General features: G+C 49.7%; 3 protein-coding genes across 5 annotated transcripts in view; 1 reads left to right on the top strand and 2 right to left on the bottom strand.

Annotated features, from left to right (window-relative positions):
• The window catches only part of PALM3 (paralemmin 3), a 42,805-nt gene extending 36,228 nt beyond the window's left edge, over positions 1–6,577 (top strand). For both annotated transcript variants that reach the window (XM_083593061.1, XM_083593062.1), the window contains exons 7-8: positions 1,573–1,680; positions 2,936–6,577. In XM_083593061.1, the coding sequence (XP_083449187.1) occupies positions 1,573–1,680; positions 2,936–5,214 (2,387 nt within the window). In that variant the 3' untranslated portion in view covers positions 5,215–6,577. The remainder of the gene's footprint in view (positions 1–1,572; positions 1,681–2,935) is intronic.
• RLN3 (relaxin 3) overlaps positions 1–15,655 on the bottom strand; it is a 115,574-nt gene that overhangs the window by 64,235 nt on the left and 35,684 nt on the right. The gene's annotated exons all lie outside the window — the stretch shown is intronic.
• The window catches only part of IL27RA (interleukin 27 receptor subunit alpha), a 31,830-nt gene continuing 27,102 nt past the window's right edge, over positions 10,928–15,655 (bottom strand). The window contains exons 13-16 of the mRNA XM_083593208.1: positions 15,206–15,296; positions 14,072–14,186; positions 12,012–13,047; positions 10,928–11,847 (exon numbers count right to left, since the gene is read on the bottom strand). Of these exons, the coding sequence (XP_083449334.1) occupies positions 12,886–13,047; positions 14,072–14,186; positions 15,206–15,296 (368 nt within the window). The 3' untranslated portion in view covers positions 10,928–11,847; positions 12,012–12,885. The remainder of the gene's footprint in view (positions 11,848–12,011; positions 13,048–14,071; positions 14,187–15,205; positions 15,297–15,655) is intronic.

Below are 15,655 nucleotides of genomic sequence, written 5' to 3'. Positions count from 1 at the left end.
TTGATGAAGGGCAGTATATAAATTTTAAGAATAAGAATGAGAATGGAAGATATGGACCAGTAGGAAAGTGCAATGTCAGGATGGTGTGCCTGTTGCTCTTTATTTTAAAAATAAAATAAAAGTCAGTACTCAGCAAAAAAAGAGAGAGATGCTGGTACTCTGTAGAGGTGAGTCCTGCCACATAAAAATCCCTGCCTACAGATATTCTTCCACTTCAGTATGGCTGGTGGTCAGGGAAATATGGGAGCTGGAGTCCAGTAACATCTAGAGGACCACCAGTTTGCCATCCCTGGTGTACTGCCTACTTCGGTGCATCTTTAGGGGACTCTGATACTACTTAATAGCAGTACGTTTCCAAGCACAATTCAAAGTGTTGGTGTTGACCTTTAAAGCCCTAAACAGCCTCGGTCCAGTATACCTGAAGGAGTGTCTCCACCCCCATCGTTCTGCCCGGACACTGAAGTCCAGCTCCGAGGGCCTTCTGACGGTTCCCTCACTGCGAGAAGCCAAGTTACAGGGAACCAGGCAGAGGGCCTTCTCGGTAGTGGCACCCACCCTGTGGAACACCCTCCCATCAGATGTCAAAGTGATAAACAACTACCTGACATTTAGAAGACACCTGAGGAAGACATCAGGGAAGTTTTTAATGTGTGACATTTTAATGTATTTTTAATCTTTGTTGGAAGCCGCCCAGAGTGGATAGGGAAACCCAGCCAGATAGACGGGGTACAAATAATAAATTACTACTACTATTACTACTTTAGCTTGTCTGAACACTGATCTGCTTGGTCTCAGGGCCTGGCTTGATCTTTCAGGGTTTTGATGGCCTCATTCGGAGGAAGAGGTAAAAATCTCAGGGTGACACACAGAACCAAGGTGAAGGGTTAGTTATCTGCTTGGCAGTTCTTGCTGTACATTTGTTTGTTTATTTATAAAAATATTTATATACCAATATATATTATTAATATATATATAAGTAGAAGTAAAGGGACCCCTGACCATTAGGTCCAGTTGTAGCCGACTCTGGGGTTGCAGCGCTCATCTCGCTTTATTGGCCAAGGGAGCCGGCATACAGCTTCCGGCTCATGTGGCCAGCGTGACTAAACCGCTTCTGGCAAACCAGAGCAGTGCACGGAAACGCCGTTTACCTTCCCGCCAGAGCGGTACCTATTTATCTACTTGCACTTTGACGTGCTTTCGAACTACTAGGTTGACAGTAGCAGGGACCAAGCAACGGGAGCTCACCCCATCGTGGGGATTCAAACTGCCGACCTTCTGATTGGCAAGCCCTAGGCTCTGTGGTTTAACCCACAGCGCCACCTGCGTCCCTTAATATATATATATAGTATAATATGAATAGAAAACACCTGTTACCTCTGCCCACATTATCCACAAGGGTCCAGGCTGAACTGCCAAGACAGAGAAATACCTTTCCCCCTTGACCTGCCACCAGGTGCTGCTGCCTCTTACCCCCACCAGACTTTGCCCTCTGACCTCTGACTCACAAGCTTCACACACTCTTCTCAGAGGACCTGATAACTTCATCTGAATGTGACCATGAATTCCTTGCAGAGAGAAGTGGCCTTGAGTCCAGGCTTGAGTTGGCTCCTGTTCCACCCAAGAGGTCTCTGCAAGCAACAGCCCAAGAGAAGCTGCAGAATGGAGACATGCCGGGAGGAGGTGGGTGCTGGGCACTGGCAAGGCCTGCCCTTGAGTGAGGCAGGGAGGGAGCTTTCTTTTAGCCTGAGGGCCACCTTCCATCCTGCACAACCTCTTGGGAGCCAAATGTCAGTGGTGGGCAGGGCCAGAGGCAAACGTGAGCCGAGTAACTCATGTAAAGTTTGCCTTGGTGTGCTAAATTGCTGCACATGCTCAAACACTCCTTTCTGCCCTCCATGCAGCCAGGAAGAGACATTATCTGAGCGAGGGGACACCTTCCTGCTGGTCAGAAATGCTCCAGGAGCCTGTGAAGGAAAATCTGTCCTGGGTGTGGCTGGGGAGATGTGGCTTGAGGAGAGTCCCCAGGGCCAGAAAGGGGGAAGGGCTTGGAGGGGCATATTTGGCCCCTGGGGCTGAGATTTCCCACCGCAGGGGTGAGGGATCAGGCCAGGAGGACCAGAGGCAAACCCTTCGACTCAAGCCTTTGCATTCCAGTGGAGCATGGGGCGAAGCAAATTTCTGCAAACATGGACTTTGGTATTGAGTGGCAGAGTGTTTGGCTGAAATCCTGAAAATCAGAGTTTTCCTTTAAAAGCAGGATGCAAATGTTAAGGTTTGAAGTGTGTGGGGGGTGGGACCTCTCCATGGAATCACAACAGACGTCTATATCAATCACTTTATAGCCTCTTGTCTCGCCCCATGACTGGCAAAAGCAGAGTGAATTATGCAAAGTGCGTGTGTCCTTGTTTGTCTACCCCTTTCAAAGTTCATCTCTGGTTTGGTCAACTTAGACTCTGGACAATGGACTTGGCACAACACCTCTTTATATAAGTAACTGTGTCTTATGGGGGGTCGCTAACCTTTTGGCCTCCAGCCTACAACTCTTTCTCCTCCTTGACCATTGGTCATGCTGGCTGGGGTTGATGGGAGCTGTAGTTTATTTTATTGAGAATATTATACTGTTTCCTGCCCAGCTTTGCTTCTTTGTGTTACAGCTGCTTCAGGTTGCGTTTTTTCGGGTTACGGACCACCGAAACATGGAAGTACCGGAACAGGTTACTTCTGGGTTTTGGCGGTCACGCATGCGCAGAAGCACTAAATTGCACTTTGCACATGCGCAGAAGTGCCGAATCGCAACCTGCGCATGCGCAGATGCACAGACGTGGGTTGCGAACGTGCATCCCGCACGGATCACGTTCACATCCTGAGCGTCCACTGTACTGGGAAATGAGAGGACCTGAGTGCTGAGATAATGTTGTTGCTTTTTCCTCCAAAGGTGTGTTTGGCAGTGAATGCAGTCCTGAGAAGGCAGAAATCGATGTGAACCCTATGACTGAAGAAGGTGGGGACATCCACCCCTCACAGAGAAGTGCTGAAGCTGCTCCGGACATGAAACTGGCCTGCCAGAGCTTGGGCCTCAGTGAAGCCTCTCCCAACTGCCCAAGAAAGCTGGCGGTGGAGGAGATGGTCATCCGAGACCACTTGGGCCAGGAAGTGGGCAGCATGGATGCTGTTGGCCAGAAGCAGAGCTCCATTGGGAAGGAGGAAGACTTGGAGGGCCACCCTGATTTAGGGAATGAGGGTGAAGAAGGGAGCAAGTCAAACCACCTTTGCAGTGCCTCGAGTTCAGTGAAGGCCCCTGGAGCTACAGAAAGCCGGGTGGACAGTGAACTGGGCAGCCGTGATGGTCCAGAGGGAGAGTCCCCCACTTCTTGGGATCATCAGAGTCCCTCTAAGGCACCGCAGGGTGAGAATAGCTGCCTTGATTCTCCCAAGTGGCGGGCAGAGGCAGAGCTGGAGATGGGCTCCCTGGCCAAGGAAGCAGAACTGATGGGAGCTGGGCAGAAGGAATTCCCAGAACAGGGTGCCAAGGACGCGGATCCTGCCCGAGGCCCAGCAGTTGGCCATGCGGAGCCAGCGATGGGGGGACAGGAAAATCTAAGCGGAGAGGGCCTGGGGTCATGGCTGGACCAGCCTAAGCTACCTCTGCTGGACCAGATCCCTGATCTGGAAGAAGCCAAGATGCCACTTCTAGATGAAGTCATGTCATCATCATCACCTCTGCCAGATCAGGTTCCAGTGACACTTCAGGAACAGATTCCTCCTCCCCTGCAAGACCAGATTCCATCTTTTCAGGAAATGGAGGGTTCACGCCTAGAGCCTTTGTTACCAAATCAGAGTCTGTCCACCCTTTCGGACCAGACAGCTCCTTTGCAAGAAAGGAAGGAACAGCTTTCAGCCCCAGTTCCATCCCCACAGCAAGAGTCCCTTTTAGATCCAGGCCCACCATCTCTGCAGGACCATCCTTCCTCTTCTCCAAAAGAGAACCCATCCTCTTTGCAGGGTGAGGTCACTTCTCTGCAGGACCAGATCCCATCGCCTCTACGTGAAGCTATTGGGAAACCTCTGGACCAGATCCCAACATCTCTACAAGAACAGAGTGCTGCTCTGCCAGATCAGGTCCTGTCACCTCTACTAGACCAGTTCACATCTCTGCCAGAGCAGATCCCTTCCTCTTTGAATGAAACAGAGAAATCGCTTCAGATATCGACAGCTTCACAGGGCCAGGAACTTTCTGGGGTGGAAGCTAAAGGATCCTTTCCAGACATAATCCCCTACCAGCTCACTCCTCTGCCTGATCAAATAAATTCCCTTCAAGAAGCAGAGGGGTTGTCCTTGGAAGAGATTCCGGTCATTCTGCAGGATCAAATGCCAACAGCTCCAGAGGCCTGGATCCCTTCTCTGCCAGAGGAAGATCTCATTCTTCCAGGCCAGATCCCACTCCCTGTGGATGAAGGTAAGCATTTACTTCCAGGGGAGTCTCCAGCATCTGTACCAGATTCGATCCCACAAGCTCTTCTGGACCAGAACCCAACATTTCTGGAGGGTGCAGCCCCTTCTTCTCTGCAAGAGGCGGGAGGATGCCTTACAGACCAGATGCAGACATCCCTGCCAAGCCAGACCTCACCTTGTCTCCTTGAAGCTAAAGGGTCACCTGAGGGCCAAGCTCAACCTATGCTAATGGAGCAGGTGCCAATCTCTATGCAGGGTCAGGCAACTTCCCTTCAGGAACCTGAAAAGTCTCTTCCAGAAAAGCTGGAAGAAGTGCCCCTTATGCCAGGCCAAGCCCCATCCCCTAACCCAACGGCTCCAGATGCTTTGCTCTTGTCCAGCCAGGAGATTGGCCAGCCTCTCCTGGACAAGACTGTATCAGTGGGAAACCAGGAGCTGAAAGAAGGTGGAGATGCCAGCCTGGCCTCAGCAGCAGAAGAGGCTAAGGAAGTCCTGGAAAATCTCCACGCTGAACAGCAACCTCTGCTGCAGGAGGCCTCAGCAGATGCTCTGGACATTTCTGTCGGAGACATGCAGCCCAAGACGGGGATCTTAAAACTCCAGGCAGCCACAAACCAGGAGGCCCCAACCTACACCACCACCTCTGCCAACACTGCCTCCTCATGCCAGCTCCAGCCCATGGCACCCCGGCAAGGGGAAGACCCAGAGCAGGGTCAGAGCAGGCGCAAGCAGAAGTCATGCCAGTGCTGCTCAGTCATGTGAGCTTGGCTAGGATGCCCTCCTCAGGAACAGGAGTTGTTGATCTGGTCCCAGTGGCAGGCTCTGAAGTTGGTAACATGCCCTGCCAGTAGTCTACTGTAGCGCTCTCTCTCTCTCTCTCTCTCTCTCTCTCTCTCTCTCTCTCTCTCTCTCTCTTTCTCATACACACACAAACACACACACTCCCTGGGAGGAGACGGATGCTGGTTGTGTTCAAATAGTGGATTTGCCTCTCCATGTTTATCTCTCCATGTTCCCCTGGAGTGGGTGAACAGGAGGGAGAGAAATCTGATGCTCTAGCTGTTTGGGAGGCTCCAAGTGTGTCTCTACATGACATAATCACACATAGGCACTAACACATGGACACGGACCCACACAATTGCAGCAGGCACACTCTGCACACTAGCAACATGGGTCCACATTGCTGACCATGCATTGTCATGCACTAACGCATAGACTACACCATGTTCCCTCCACCTGTGTTTCCTGTGTATGCATTCTCCCCCAGACACACACCCATTTTGGTGTGCATTTGTGTAAATTTGCGTAGTTGGAATGCACATATCCATGCACAGCTGTTGTTAACATGCATACACAGGCACATACAGTCACATATCCGCTTGCATGTTGGCCTGCAGCGCATCAGTTCACGCCCCACAGTTTCATGTGCCAGTACGAAAAGACATCTGCTTCCACATGCTTGTACATAACTCGCATTGGGCTGGATATGAGAGCTACACCTATGCATGCAGAACTCTTGACACCTCCACTCTCCGCATGTGCCTGAATCCCTCTTGCCAGCTTGGCATTACTCTCCAAAATCAGTCTGGGCACATTCCAGAGACACTGAGCAATACCTTCTTCCCTTCGTACTGCCTTCTGCACATAGGCTGAGGTGCCCCAGCTGTGCCACGATGGATTCTGCAGCAAATACTCAGCACTGTGACACTTTGGGCACAAGAGGACTCTGGGACAGCAGGAGCTGGCAATACAGAGAGACTCTGGACAAGAGGCTGCTGGAACCCTCTCAGTTTGGATGTGGCCTCCCAGCTAAGATCTCACGTGGTGCAGACTTAATGCTCTCCCTCACAAGGACAGACTGAGAGACCTTTCCTAACTGTGGAACCCCCCCCCCACATTCCTATCACAGCCACTGGGTCCGTGCTCTAGCCAGAGTACAGGGACCCCCAGCCCTCCTCCTCACAACCACCCACACCCTTCCCATGACTGTTTATTCTATGCACTTTGTTTTTAATTCTAATTATCTAACTTCTGTTAGGGCCACCACCAAAGTCAGTAAGAGCCTTTTACATGGTCAGTTCCTGGGCAGTACTGGAAGAGTCTCAATTAAAGTCAGATGCAATGACGAGCGGGACCTCTGGCTGTGCTTGGGGTGAGGAAATGGGTCTGGTGCTCTGGAGCTGGCAAAGGGGTGGTCCTCAGGGATGTTCCAGCTATCAGCATCTTTTTACTAACAACCACAGCTAGAGGAACAGCACGACCCAGATGTCAGGGCAGGAAACACAGGCAGGCAATTGGGGGTTCTGGGGTTATCCTAAATAGGCAAAGGTAAAGGACCCCTGGGCAGTTCAGTCCAGTCAAAGGCGACTATGAGGTTGCAGCGCTCATCTCGCTTTCAGGCCAAGGGAGCTGGCATTTGCCCATAGACAGCTTTCCGAGTCATGTGGCCAGCATGATTAAACCGCTTCTGGTGTGTCAGGGAACTGCCATCAGTCCTGGAGGGGGAGAGCAAAAGCCAGAGGGATTCCAGAGAGCGTCCAGGGATCTAGAGGAGCAGCCCATCTTCTGGGGAAGAGAATCAGCGTAGCACCAGTGGAGAAGGGGGGCAGCTGGGGGAAGTGGCGAGGCGGTCTCATGACTCCTTGCCTGGGACCAGCGGGGAGAGTAGGGGTCCTCCGCTGCCCACACCCTCCCTGCGCAGACTTCCGCACAGGGAGAGTAGGAGGAGACTAGGCGTCAAAGAACTTCTTTGCTGGAAGAAGTTTAAGAAACGCCCACTCACGGATTCTGCCAGCGATTGAGTCAGCCACGGGTGAGTGGCTGTCCGGACAGAAAAAGGTTCACTTTGGCAACCCAGCCAGGTGTTTGCACCCAGCCGGGGAGATAGGTACCCGCTTACGCACGAGCAACCCCTAGAACCATTACATGGTGCAACAGAACACTGACGGAAGTCAGAGTGCACTGAAACGCCGTTTACTTTCCTGCTGCAGCGGTACCTATTTATCTACTTGCACTGGTGTGCTTTCAAACTGTTAGGTTGGCAGAAGGAACGGGAGCTCACCCCATCACGCGGATTTGAACCACTGACCTTCTGATCGGCAAGCCCAAGAGGCTCAGTGGTTTAGACCACAGCGCCACCCATGTCTGGCTTCCGTCACAATGTTCCTGCTATTTCTAGCAAGTGAGGCCCTTGACTTCTGCCCTAAAGGCCTTCCCAGCTAGCCCCACTTCCAGCTCCCCACATACTTGCATACTGAGAGGTGAGAGGAGGCATTTCAGCAGATGCTGGCAGGGGGACATGGGTGTAGCCAGGATTTATTTCGGGTTGGGGGGCAGGCATTGTTAGGGGCGACACAGAACCGAGTTATCTGCAATGCAATTGGTCTGTTAGTTAAGTATTTTTATTTATTTACTTGTTCAGCTATGCCCACATGGGGAGGCTGTATTTGCAAGATCCTTGTTTTGTGCTGAGGATTGGACTTGGTGACCCCCTAGCTCCCTTCCATATCTAGGAGTCGAGGAAAAGCTGCCAAGGTGATGTTGGGCCACAGACTCATGGCAAAGGCTTGGTGTTTCCGTGTTAAGCAGCACCTGTAGGAAGGGCAGCTGTGGTGGGGCAAAGCTTTGGGGCAGGTGTGCCAACAGGAGATGGTGCCATGCAGTGCATATGCAACCTCCCCAACCCCAAAGGAAGTGCTTCTGATCTACTAAGAGAGGCATGCAGGTGAGTGAGCCTGTCCCTACGACACCCACAACCAGGCCAGTGCGTTGCCAGCTGGGTCCACTCCTGGACCACTTACCTTGGTCTCAAGAACACCCAAGCTTCTGTTGTAGAATCAGTGCAAGGATCAGAGCACCCAGAGTTCTTCGAGTGGGTTTTCCTGTTGCCTTATCCGGGCTTAGGTTTCTACTCCTGGAGTTATTTGCCCTGCAGATTTCATGTAATGTGCCTGTCTTTGTGCTGGCACCAAAGGCAACCCTAGTATGAGGCCAGATTTCAGGTGATCGGGTGAAGCCTTTGTTTGGTGCCTAGTGAAGCAGAGCGCTCAATGGCCTTGCCAGCCCCGGGAAAAAAACAACATGATTTTATTTCAACCAAAGGATTGAGCCGGGCTGTTTTCTCATGGGCAGTTCAGAAAGGAGAAGTGTCATTTGTTTAGGTCAGGCACGTCCAACAGGCAGATTGTGATCTACTGGTAGATCACTGGACGTTTGTGGCAGATCACTGGCTCCCCCCAAAGAAGCTCAAAAAGTTTGGTTCCCCTAAAAAAAGCTCAGCATGCACCTCCCAAAAACGCCCAACAACTTTGACCTGAACCCCAAAAAAGGGGATAGATCACTGCCAGTCTTTAACTCTGTGAGTAGATCGCAGTCTCTTGGGAGTTGGCCATCCCTCGTCTAGAGTAAACACTGTTGGGGAAAGGAGAACCCTGTTCCCAATCCCATACCACCCCCTTCTTACTGCCTGATTGTGAAACACTACAAAAGCCGTTGCTTGGAAAACCACGTTCCAAAGGAACACAACTGTTGATATTTTATTGTTAATAATTTTGCTTTCTACCACCCTCTCCTTAAACCTTACAAGTGTGCCGGCAAGGAGCGACTTTTTGCCTGAGCTCTTACAGATGGCAGCACTAAAGGGAGTCCTTTCACGGGGTGGGGGTGGGGGTTATGTCTACAAAGCAGATCATGTTCACAAGTATAGAGGCTGCTGGAATACCTCTGATCGATAGCTGGTCAAATGGTCACATCAGGACATACGGGGCAAGCCAGGCATTATGTCAATTGCAAAGGCATTCTGGAAATTGTAGATTGAAAATGATGTTGTGTTGGTGTTGGGATTTCAGGCACAAATGGCATCCCCCACCCATTACAGTACCAGAGGTTCTTTGTGTGGCATCCATGATTATGAAATAGCCGTAAAACTGATGGCGGTGGGGGTAGAGACCTTCCAAGCACAGCCGCACCATTGCCCCATCCTCTATCCTGTAAGCCAGGGAAGGAACTCGGAAAGGATCAGGGTGAATTCCACTATAACTAAATTCTGAAGTTTTCCTTCAGCTTTGATGCAGCTGGTGTATAAAAGCGTGAAAAAGAGATTTGACTGTAAACACACAACAGCCAGGGGAGAGCTGAGCGTCCTTCTCTGCTTGAAGCATCGTCATATTTACCACTGCAAACTGTGGTACAAACACACAGCAAAAGCCCATGGTCTGAATCAGTCCCAAGGCAGGTGAAGGATAGTGGCTCTTTTGGCAGGGGGATGATGTTTAATTCTACATGGCTCGTAGGGAAACAGACCTCAAAATGGAGAAATGTGTGTCAGATACAAAAATCCACACACTAAAAGTTGTAAGTAGGAAACACAACCAAATACAACTGCGCTCAGTGGGCTCTAAGCTGCCTTGACCGTGCAGGTAGCAGCAAGTGGGTGTACAGAAGCATCTGTCACACACATATCTAAGGGATGCTCAGATAAGACCCACCTCCTGAACAGAAAGAAGCTGCCTCTTTTATATCCACAGAATTTTCTACAAGGGAGACAGGAGGGCAGGGAAGGGGAGCTGCTCTCAAGGGAAGAGGGGACTTCATACAGCTGTCCAAAGGTGGGCTTTAGAAGAGTCAGGGGCTGCCCCCCCAACTCTGCCTGCACTGGGGAACCTGGGCCAATTCCCTTCTGATCAGTCCTTCAATGGGTGGCAAAGGAAACTGCTGCCATTTGTAATTGGAGGCATGCAAGGCTGCGAGAAATCACACACAAATTTGGAAAGGGGGGGTCATTGCAGAATACACAAGACAAGCAATGAAACAGGAATCCAGTGGCTTGGGGGGCAGAGAGGAAGACATTTTTATTTTAAAAACAAAACCAAACATATCCCACCCCCCAAAAAAAACTTGACAAAGCAGCTGTAACTTGTCAGTATCCAGAGCACCCTGAGCTTTCCTGCCCCCTGCTGGGGGGAAGGGAGTTGTTGCACCTTTTAAACTTGAACCGGATCTGCCAAAAGTTACTACAAGAAAGTGCCGGTATGTGACTGTTTTACAGAAGCACTATGTGGGGTGTAGCTGCAGGCTTCGCCTTCTCCATACCTTTCTTGGTAACGACACCATCTTGCATAGACATCTTCCAGGTGATCTTGGCTGCAAGTTGTGTTAGCTGTGTTTCCATCAAGGGTGAAATACACCTGTCCATTGCATGGACAGGGAGGCCACCCCAATTCAATCTCCACCTCTGCTTTATCCATCCAGGGAGCACCTCTCTCTCTCTCTTTTTTAATCGTCTTTATTGATCAGGGAGCAACCTCTCAGGTGTGTTTCCTAACCCCACTGCTTTAAGCACAAGGCACCTTTTTAATGTACATCCATGCTGCTTTGCAAGAGGAAAAACTTCCAAAGCAGCTTACAAGACACAAAACCAAACCAATGATATAAAAAGGAAATCTTAAAAAAAACAACCACCAAAACATTTTAAAAAAACAAAAACCCAACGAAAGGTCAAAGTAACAGTTACACTTGGGCATGGGAACCAGACCCCACCCAAAGGTGAGATATTTATAGCCCTTCCCAGAAGCAAGCAGCATTTCTTCCTCTTTGGCATTTTGGCATTCTGCTGCCTTGTGTGGGGTTTGCTGAATACACTGATAGGACAACACAGGAAGCTGTTTTATGCTGAATCAGACCACTGGCCCATCTTGCTCTGTCTAATCTGCAGTGCCTCTCTGGGGTTTCAGACGGGATATTCCCAGCCCTGCCCGGAGATGCTGGCAACTGAATCAGGAACCTTCTGCACGAAAAGTGTGTGCTTTGAGCCAGAGGCGTAGCAAGGTCAGGTGGTACCCGGTGCAGAACTATTTTTGTCACACCCCCCCCGAACACACATTGACAGCTCGGGGTAGGCTTGGGAGAGACACCTCTCAGGATTCTTGGGGTGAGTGTGCTTTAAATGGGTCCACAGCCAAAGCAGGGCAGAGGGGCAGCATCACCCTAAACGTGACCCGCTTCCTGAGTTGCACATGGTTTGGAGACCCTGCCCAGCGCCGGAAAGAGCGCCCTGTCTTTGGCACAATGGAGTCGATGGGAATACAAAGGCTGAGGCCCCCGCCCTCCCATTTCCCTGCCCACCTACCCAAATCCCTTCTCGCTGCCTTACTCCCTGCTGGCACCCTCTCTTCCCACGGCAAAACAAAACAAACTCCTCTTACTTCGTCTTTCTTTCTCACCCACATCTAAAGTACGGATCCAGCCCAGATCACTGCGTCCTGGAGAGCGTGCACCTCTGGATGCAAAATAAGTTTGGGAATCGAGGGGGGATTTTTTTGCCCCCTCCCGGGGATCTGTTGTCTCTCTTTGCTATGGCTCTGTCCCTATAGGAAGCTCAACCCTGCCAGGCTGTGCCTTTTTGTCACCCTCCTCACGGATTACACCTGGGGCGGACCGCCGCCCCCTGCCCCCTTCCTACAGCCCTGCTTTGTGCTTCTGAGCTACTGGCCCCCAATGAGATGAACGATGCCTTTGCTTAAGGAAGGAAGAACCAACCCCCCTCCCCCCCCCACTGACACCATGGCTCCGTTGGGAATCTGAATATGTTCAGCTTCACACACAGAGTCAATTAGGGTTTGGCCGACAGCCAAGGCAGTGTGAAGGAGTAAGTCTGCCTGGTGATACAGAGGCATGGAGACAGCTCCATGATTGGTCAAGCTCTTTCACGGGAATGATGATTTATGGCCTACTAACTGGAATGCCTTAGTTCAGAGTTCTGAGTTCAGAGTTCAATGTCAGTGAGTGAGGTTGAGAGTTGTGAGTCGTGTAAGAGAGAGCAAGTTAAAGATCCGTGTTCTGTTCTGTTCCTGTAAATAGTCCACTATATATAAATAAACACCTATAACTACAAGTTACTGGTTCCTGCTTTGTCCATCCTGTCTGCAGCCAGTTGCCAATTGCTTGCGTGAACTCTACGTTTACTCTGCTAGGTCTGGCTAAGGTCCTGCAACTAGTCAAAAGTTGCAAAACACCAATAGGGTCCAGCATCCAGGTGGATATCAAACAGCTGAGATGACAGAAAGACCGAGCCAAGTAGTAACAGCTTAACACCAGGGAGCCTTGAGGAAGATCCAGGCTCAGTCCACAACTTCATTGTGCTTCCTCCTTTCCAGGAATCTCTCTGTGGCTGTTTTGAGGCCACAAGTACCTGTTAGAAGCACCTGGGGCTGTAACCGACAGTTCTGCCCTTTGATCCATGGCATAAGAGATGCTCTGACAGCCAAAGAAATTGGCAGGGCACTTTTCCTACAGTATGTCCAAGGCTGAAGAACAAATGCCGGAGCATAGGTTGCTGACCCTGGTCCAGCCAGAGATCAGAGGCTGTAGGAATAAGCTTCAGGTCCCCACTCTCCCATTGGTCTCCAAAGGTCATAGGCATCCTCTCTTCTCTTCTCAAGCCAGCCTCTGCAGCTCCTCCAAAGTGGGCATGAATCGCTTCTCATAGCCAGAGAACTTCACTGGGGCAAGGGGCGTGGTCTGCTCTGGGGCTGGTTCCTTAATCTCAACAATGTCTAGCTCTTCTGGGAACTTGACCGGGCATTGGCTTAGGGCATCCTGCAAAACAAATGCAATAACCATAATTTATTTGCCTCCTATCTGGCTCGGTTGCCCCAGCCGCTCTGGGCAGCGTCCTGCAAATTATAAAACCACAGTAAAGCATCACACATTTAAAACCTCCCTATACATTGGGACAGAGCTTCTCCGAGATTTGGTGTTTATCATAAAGGACTATCAAAAAAACCGGCAGAGAGGAAAGGAAAGAGATTTAAGGGCCTCGGACGTGAGGTCACCAGGCTGACACCAGATGGATTGATGGACATCGGTTGGAGATTGAAACCGGGAAAGGCGGGGAGTGGGGTTTTGGGTATCCAAAGGCGGTACAAATATATTTGGTTTTTTTTATGTAAATATTTTGTTTTGTTACTTAGATTAAAATGGGGAATTCGTGAAATGGAATTGGGGTTGACTTTAGAAAAAGGTATTAAGAATAAGTTTTGATGTATAAAGATTGAGGTTTATGTTAAAATTGGTTAAGTAAAAGGATTTAAATATAATAAGGTAAAATCTGGGGACAGGAACTTGTTGAATTAAAAACTGAATTGGAATACAAGAAGGGGAGATGTGGGGAAGTCAAGGAAATATGTGATTGAAAGTTATATGTCTGTTTTTTGTTCTTTTTTTGTTTTTTGTTTTTCTTTAAACTTTTTGAAAATTTCAATAAATATTTTATAAAAAAATAAAAATAAAACCTCCCTATACAGGGCAGCCTTCAGATGTCTTCTAACACGTTTTCAACCTGGCGCATAAAATATACATAATGGCGCCAGATGAACCTCCCGGGGAGAGCATTCCAGATAAGCACATTTATTCAAATATATCATCAGTTACTGTCTGTTAGAAGATGGGTTGATCGGTCCTTAAAATCTGGCACAAGTTCTTTTTGGGTCCGCTCAGCAAGTGAAGAGGAAGAGGCAACTGGGACGGCTAGTTCTCTCCAGAAACCAGATCCTTCTCATCTACTCCCACCACGAACAGAGACATATCTGGGTTGTTGTTTCTTTAACCAATGACTTCCTACCATGCCAGGGGCAGCGTTGTGTTCATCAATCCTCCGGGTAACATCACTGTGCCCTGGGTCTGGAATCTTCTCCCAGCACCACGGAGGCAGGATCTTATGGCAGAAGTCAAGGACCCTGCGGAGGAGAGACATCGACAAGAGTTTTCACATGGGGCTGCAAATTGAAATTGAAATACTTTATTGTCACTTGTACAACTTGTATACAGTGAGATTACACGAGCACCCCTCACTCAGCTCTCTTAGTCAAAATTAATTCCCCTCGTTTACTGACACACACACACCAAACCCAAAAGTCAGTTGCCCTCTTGTTATCTTTTCATTCAGCAGCCCACGGATAGAAGCTGTTCTTTACCCTGTTGGTGCAACTAATCATGCTTCTATATCTTCTGCCTGAGGGCAGGAGATCAAGAAAGTGCCGGCCAGGGTGTGAATCATCCCTGAGAATTTTCCTCACTCTCCTGAGGCAACGTTCTTCCACTATTTCATCCAGCAGATTCACAGGACAACCCATAATATCTTGTGCTGTATTCACCACCCTCTGTAGGCACTTCCTATCAGCTGATGTCAAACCAGCGTACCACACCGTGATGTAGTATGAAAGGACACTTTCTATTGTGGACCAGTAGAAGGAGATCATCAAATGTTGATTGACATTGTTCTTCTGCAATACTCTGAGGAGATGGAGTCTCTGTTGGGCTTTCTGAACCACCTGGGTTGTATTTATTTTCCAAGTAAGGTCTTCACTGAGATAAACTCCTAGGAATTTAAAGGAAGAGACTCTCTCCACACAGCCCTCCCCGATGTACAGCGGGGCTAGTTCTCCTCTCTTCCTCTGAAATTCCAACACCGTCTCCTTTGTCTTGCTGATATTAAGGTGCAAGTTGTTCCCTAGGCACCATGTAATTTTGGACCTCCCCTCTATACGCTGATTCGTCTCCACCTGTTACTAAACCCATTATGGTGGTGTCATCTGCAAACTTAATAATTGCAGTAGATGGGTCAGATGATACACAATTGTATAAATACAATGAATGGGGGGAGATGGGGAGGGGAGGTAAGTAGCCACAGATGCTGGGCACGATGTTGCACGGGCCAGCCTGCCTCTCCACCACACCTCTGCCTTTTATTACTCACCTTCTGTAATTAACCAGCACCACAAGGAACGCCACGAAAAGCAGGAATCCCACAGCCAGGAGGACTGCCAGGAGGGTCTGCCAATGGGAATCTGCAGGTAATCATGGGGATAAAACTCAGATGACCCTCACTGGGCACAGACTGTTCAGAGTCAAACCAGAACATACTGTGTGAACTGCTTTACTTTTATTGCATGTTGACTAGACGGCTGCCATTCAGTCCAATGGAACAAAGTAGAAAGAAAGCTTCCCTTGGAGAGAGCGCTGAGCCATGGGGGAAACCTGCCCCAGGCCCATGGCATTAGCTGGTCCCTGACTCCACCAGAAGAATCTCCCATGGCTGTGGCTGTGCATGTGCATCTTTGCAGACACCTGAAAGGTCTTTGCGCAAAAATCAGGGCTTCCCCAAGACCTCTGCTGACAAGGCCTGATCTTGTCCCGAAGTTTGATA

Source organism: Podarcis filfolensis (assembly GCF_964270895.1).
Source record: "Podarcis filfolensis genome assembly, chromosome: 17".
In the NCBI taxonomy this organism is placed as follows: domain Eukaryota; kingdom Metazoa; phylum Chordata; class Lepidosauria; order Squamata; family Lacertidae; genus Podarcis; species Podarcis filfolensis.
The sequence above is the reverse complement of the archived record's forward strand: the minus strand, read 5'-3'. Positions and strand labels throughout refer to the sequence as shown.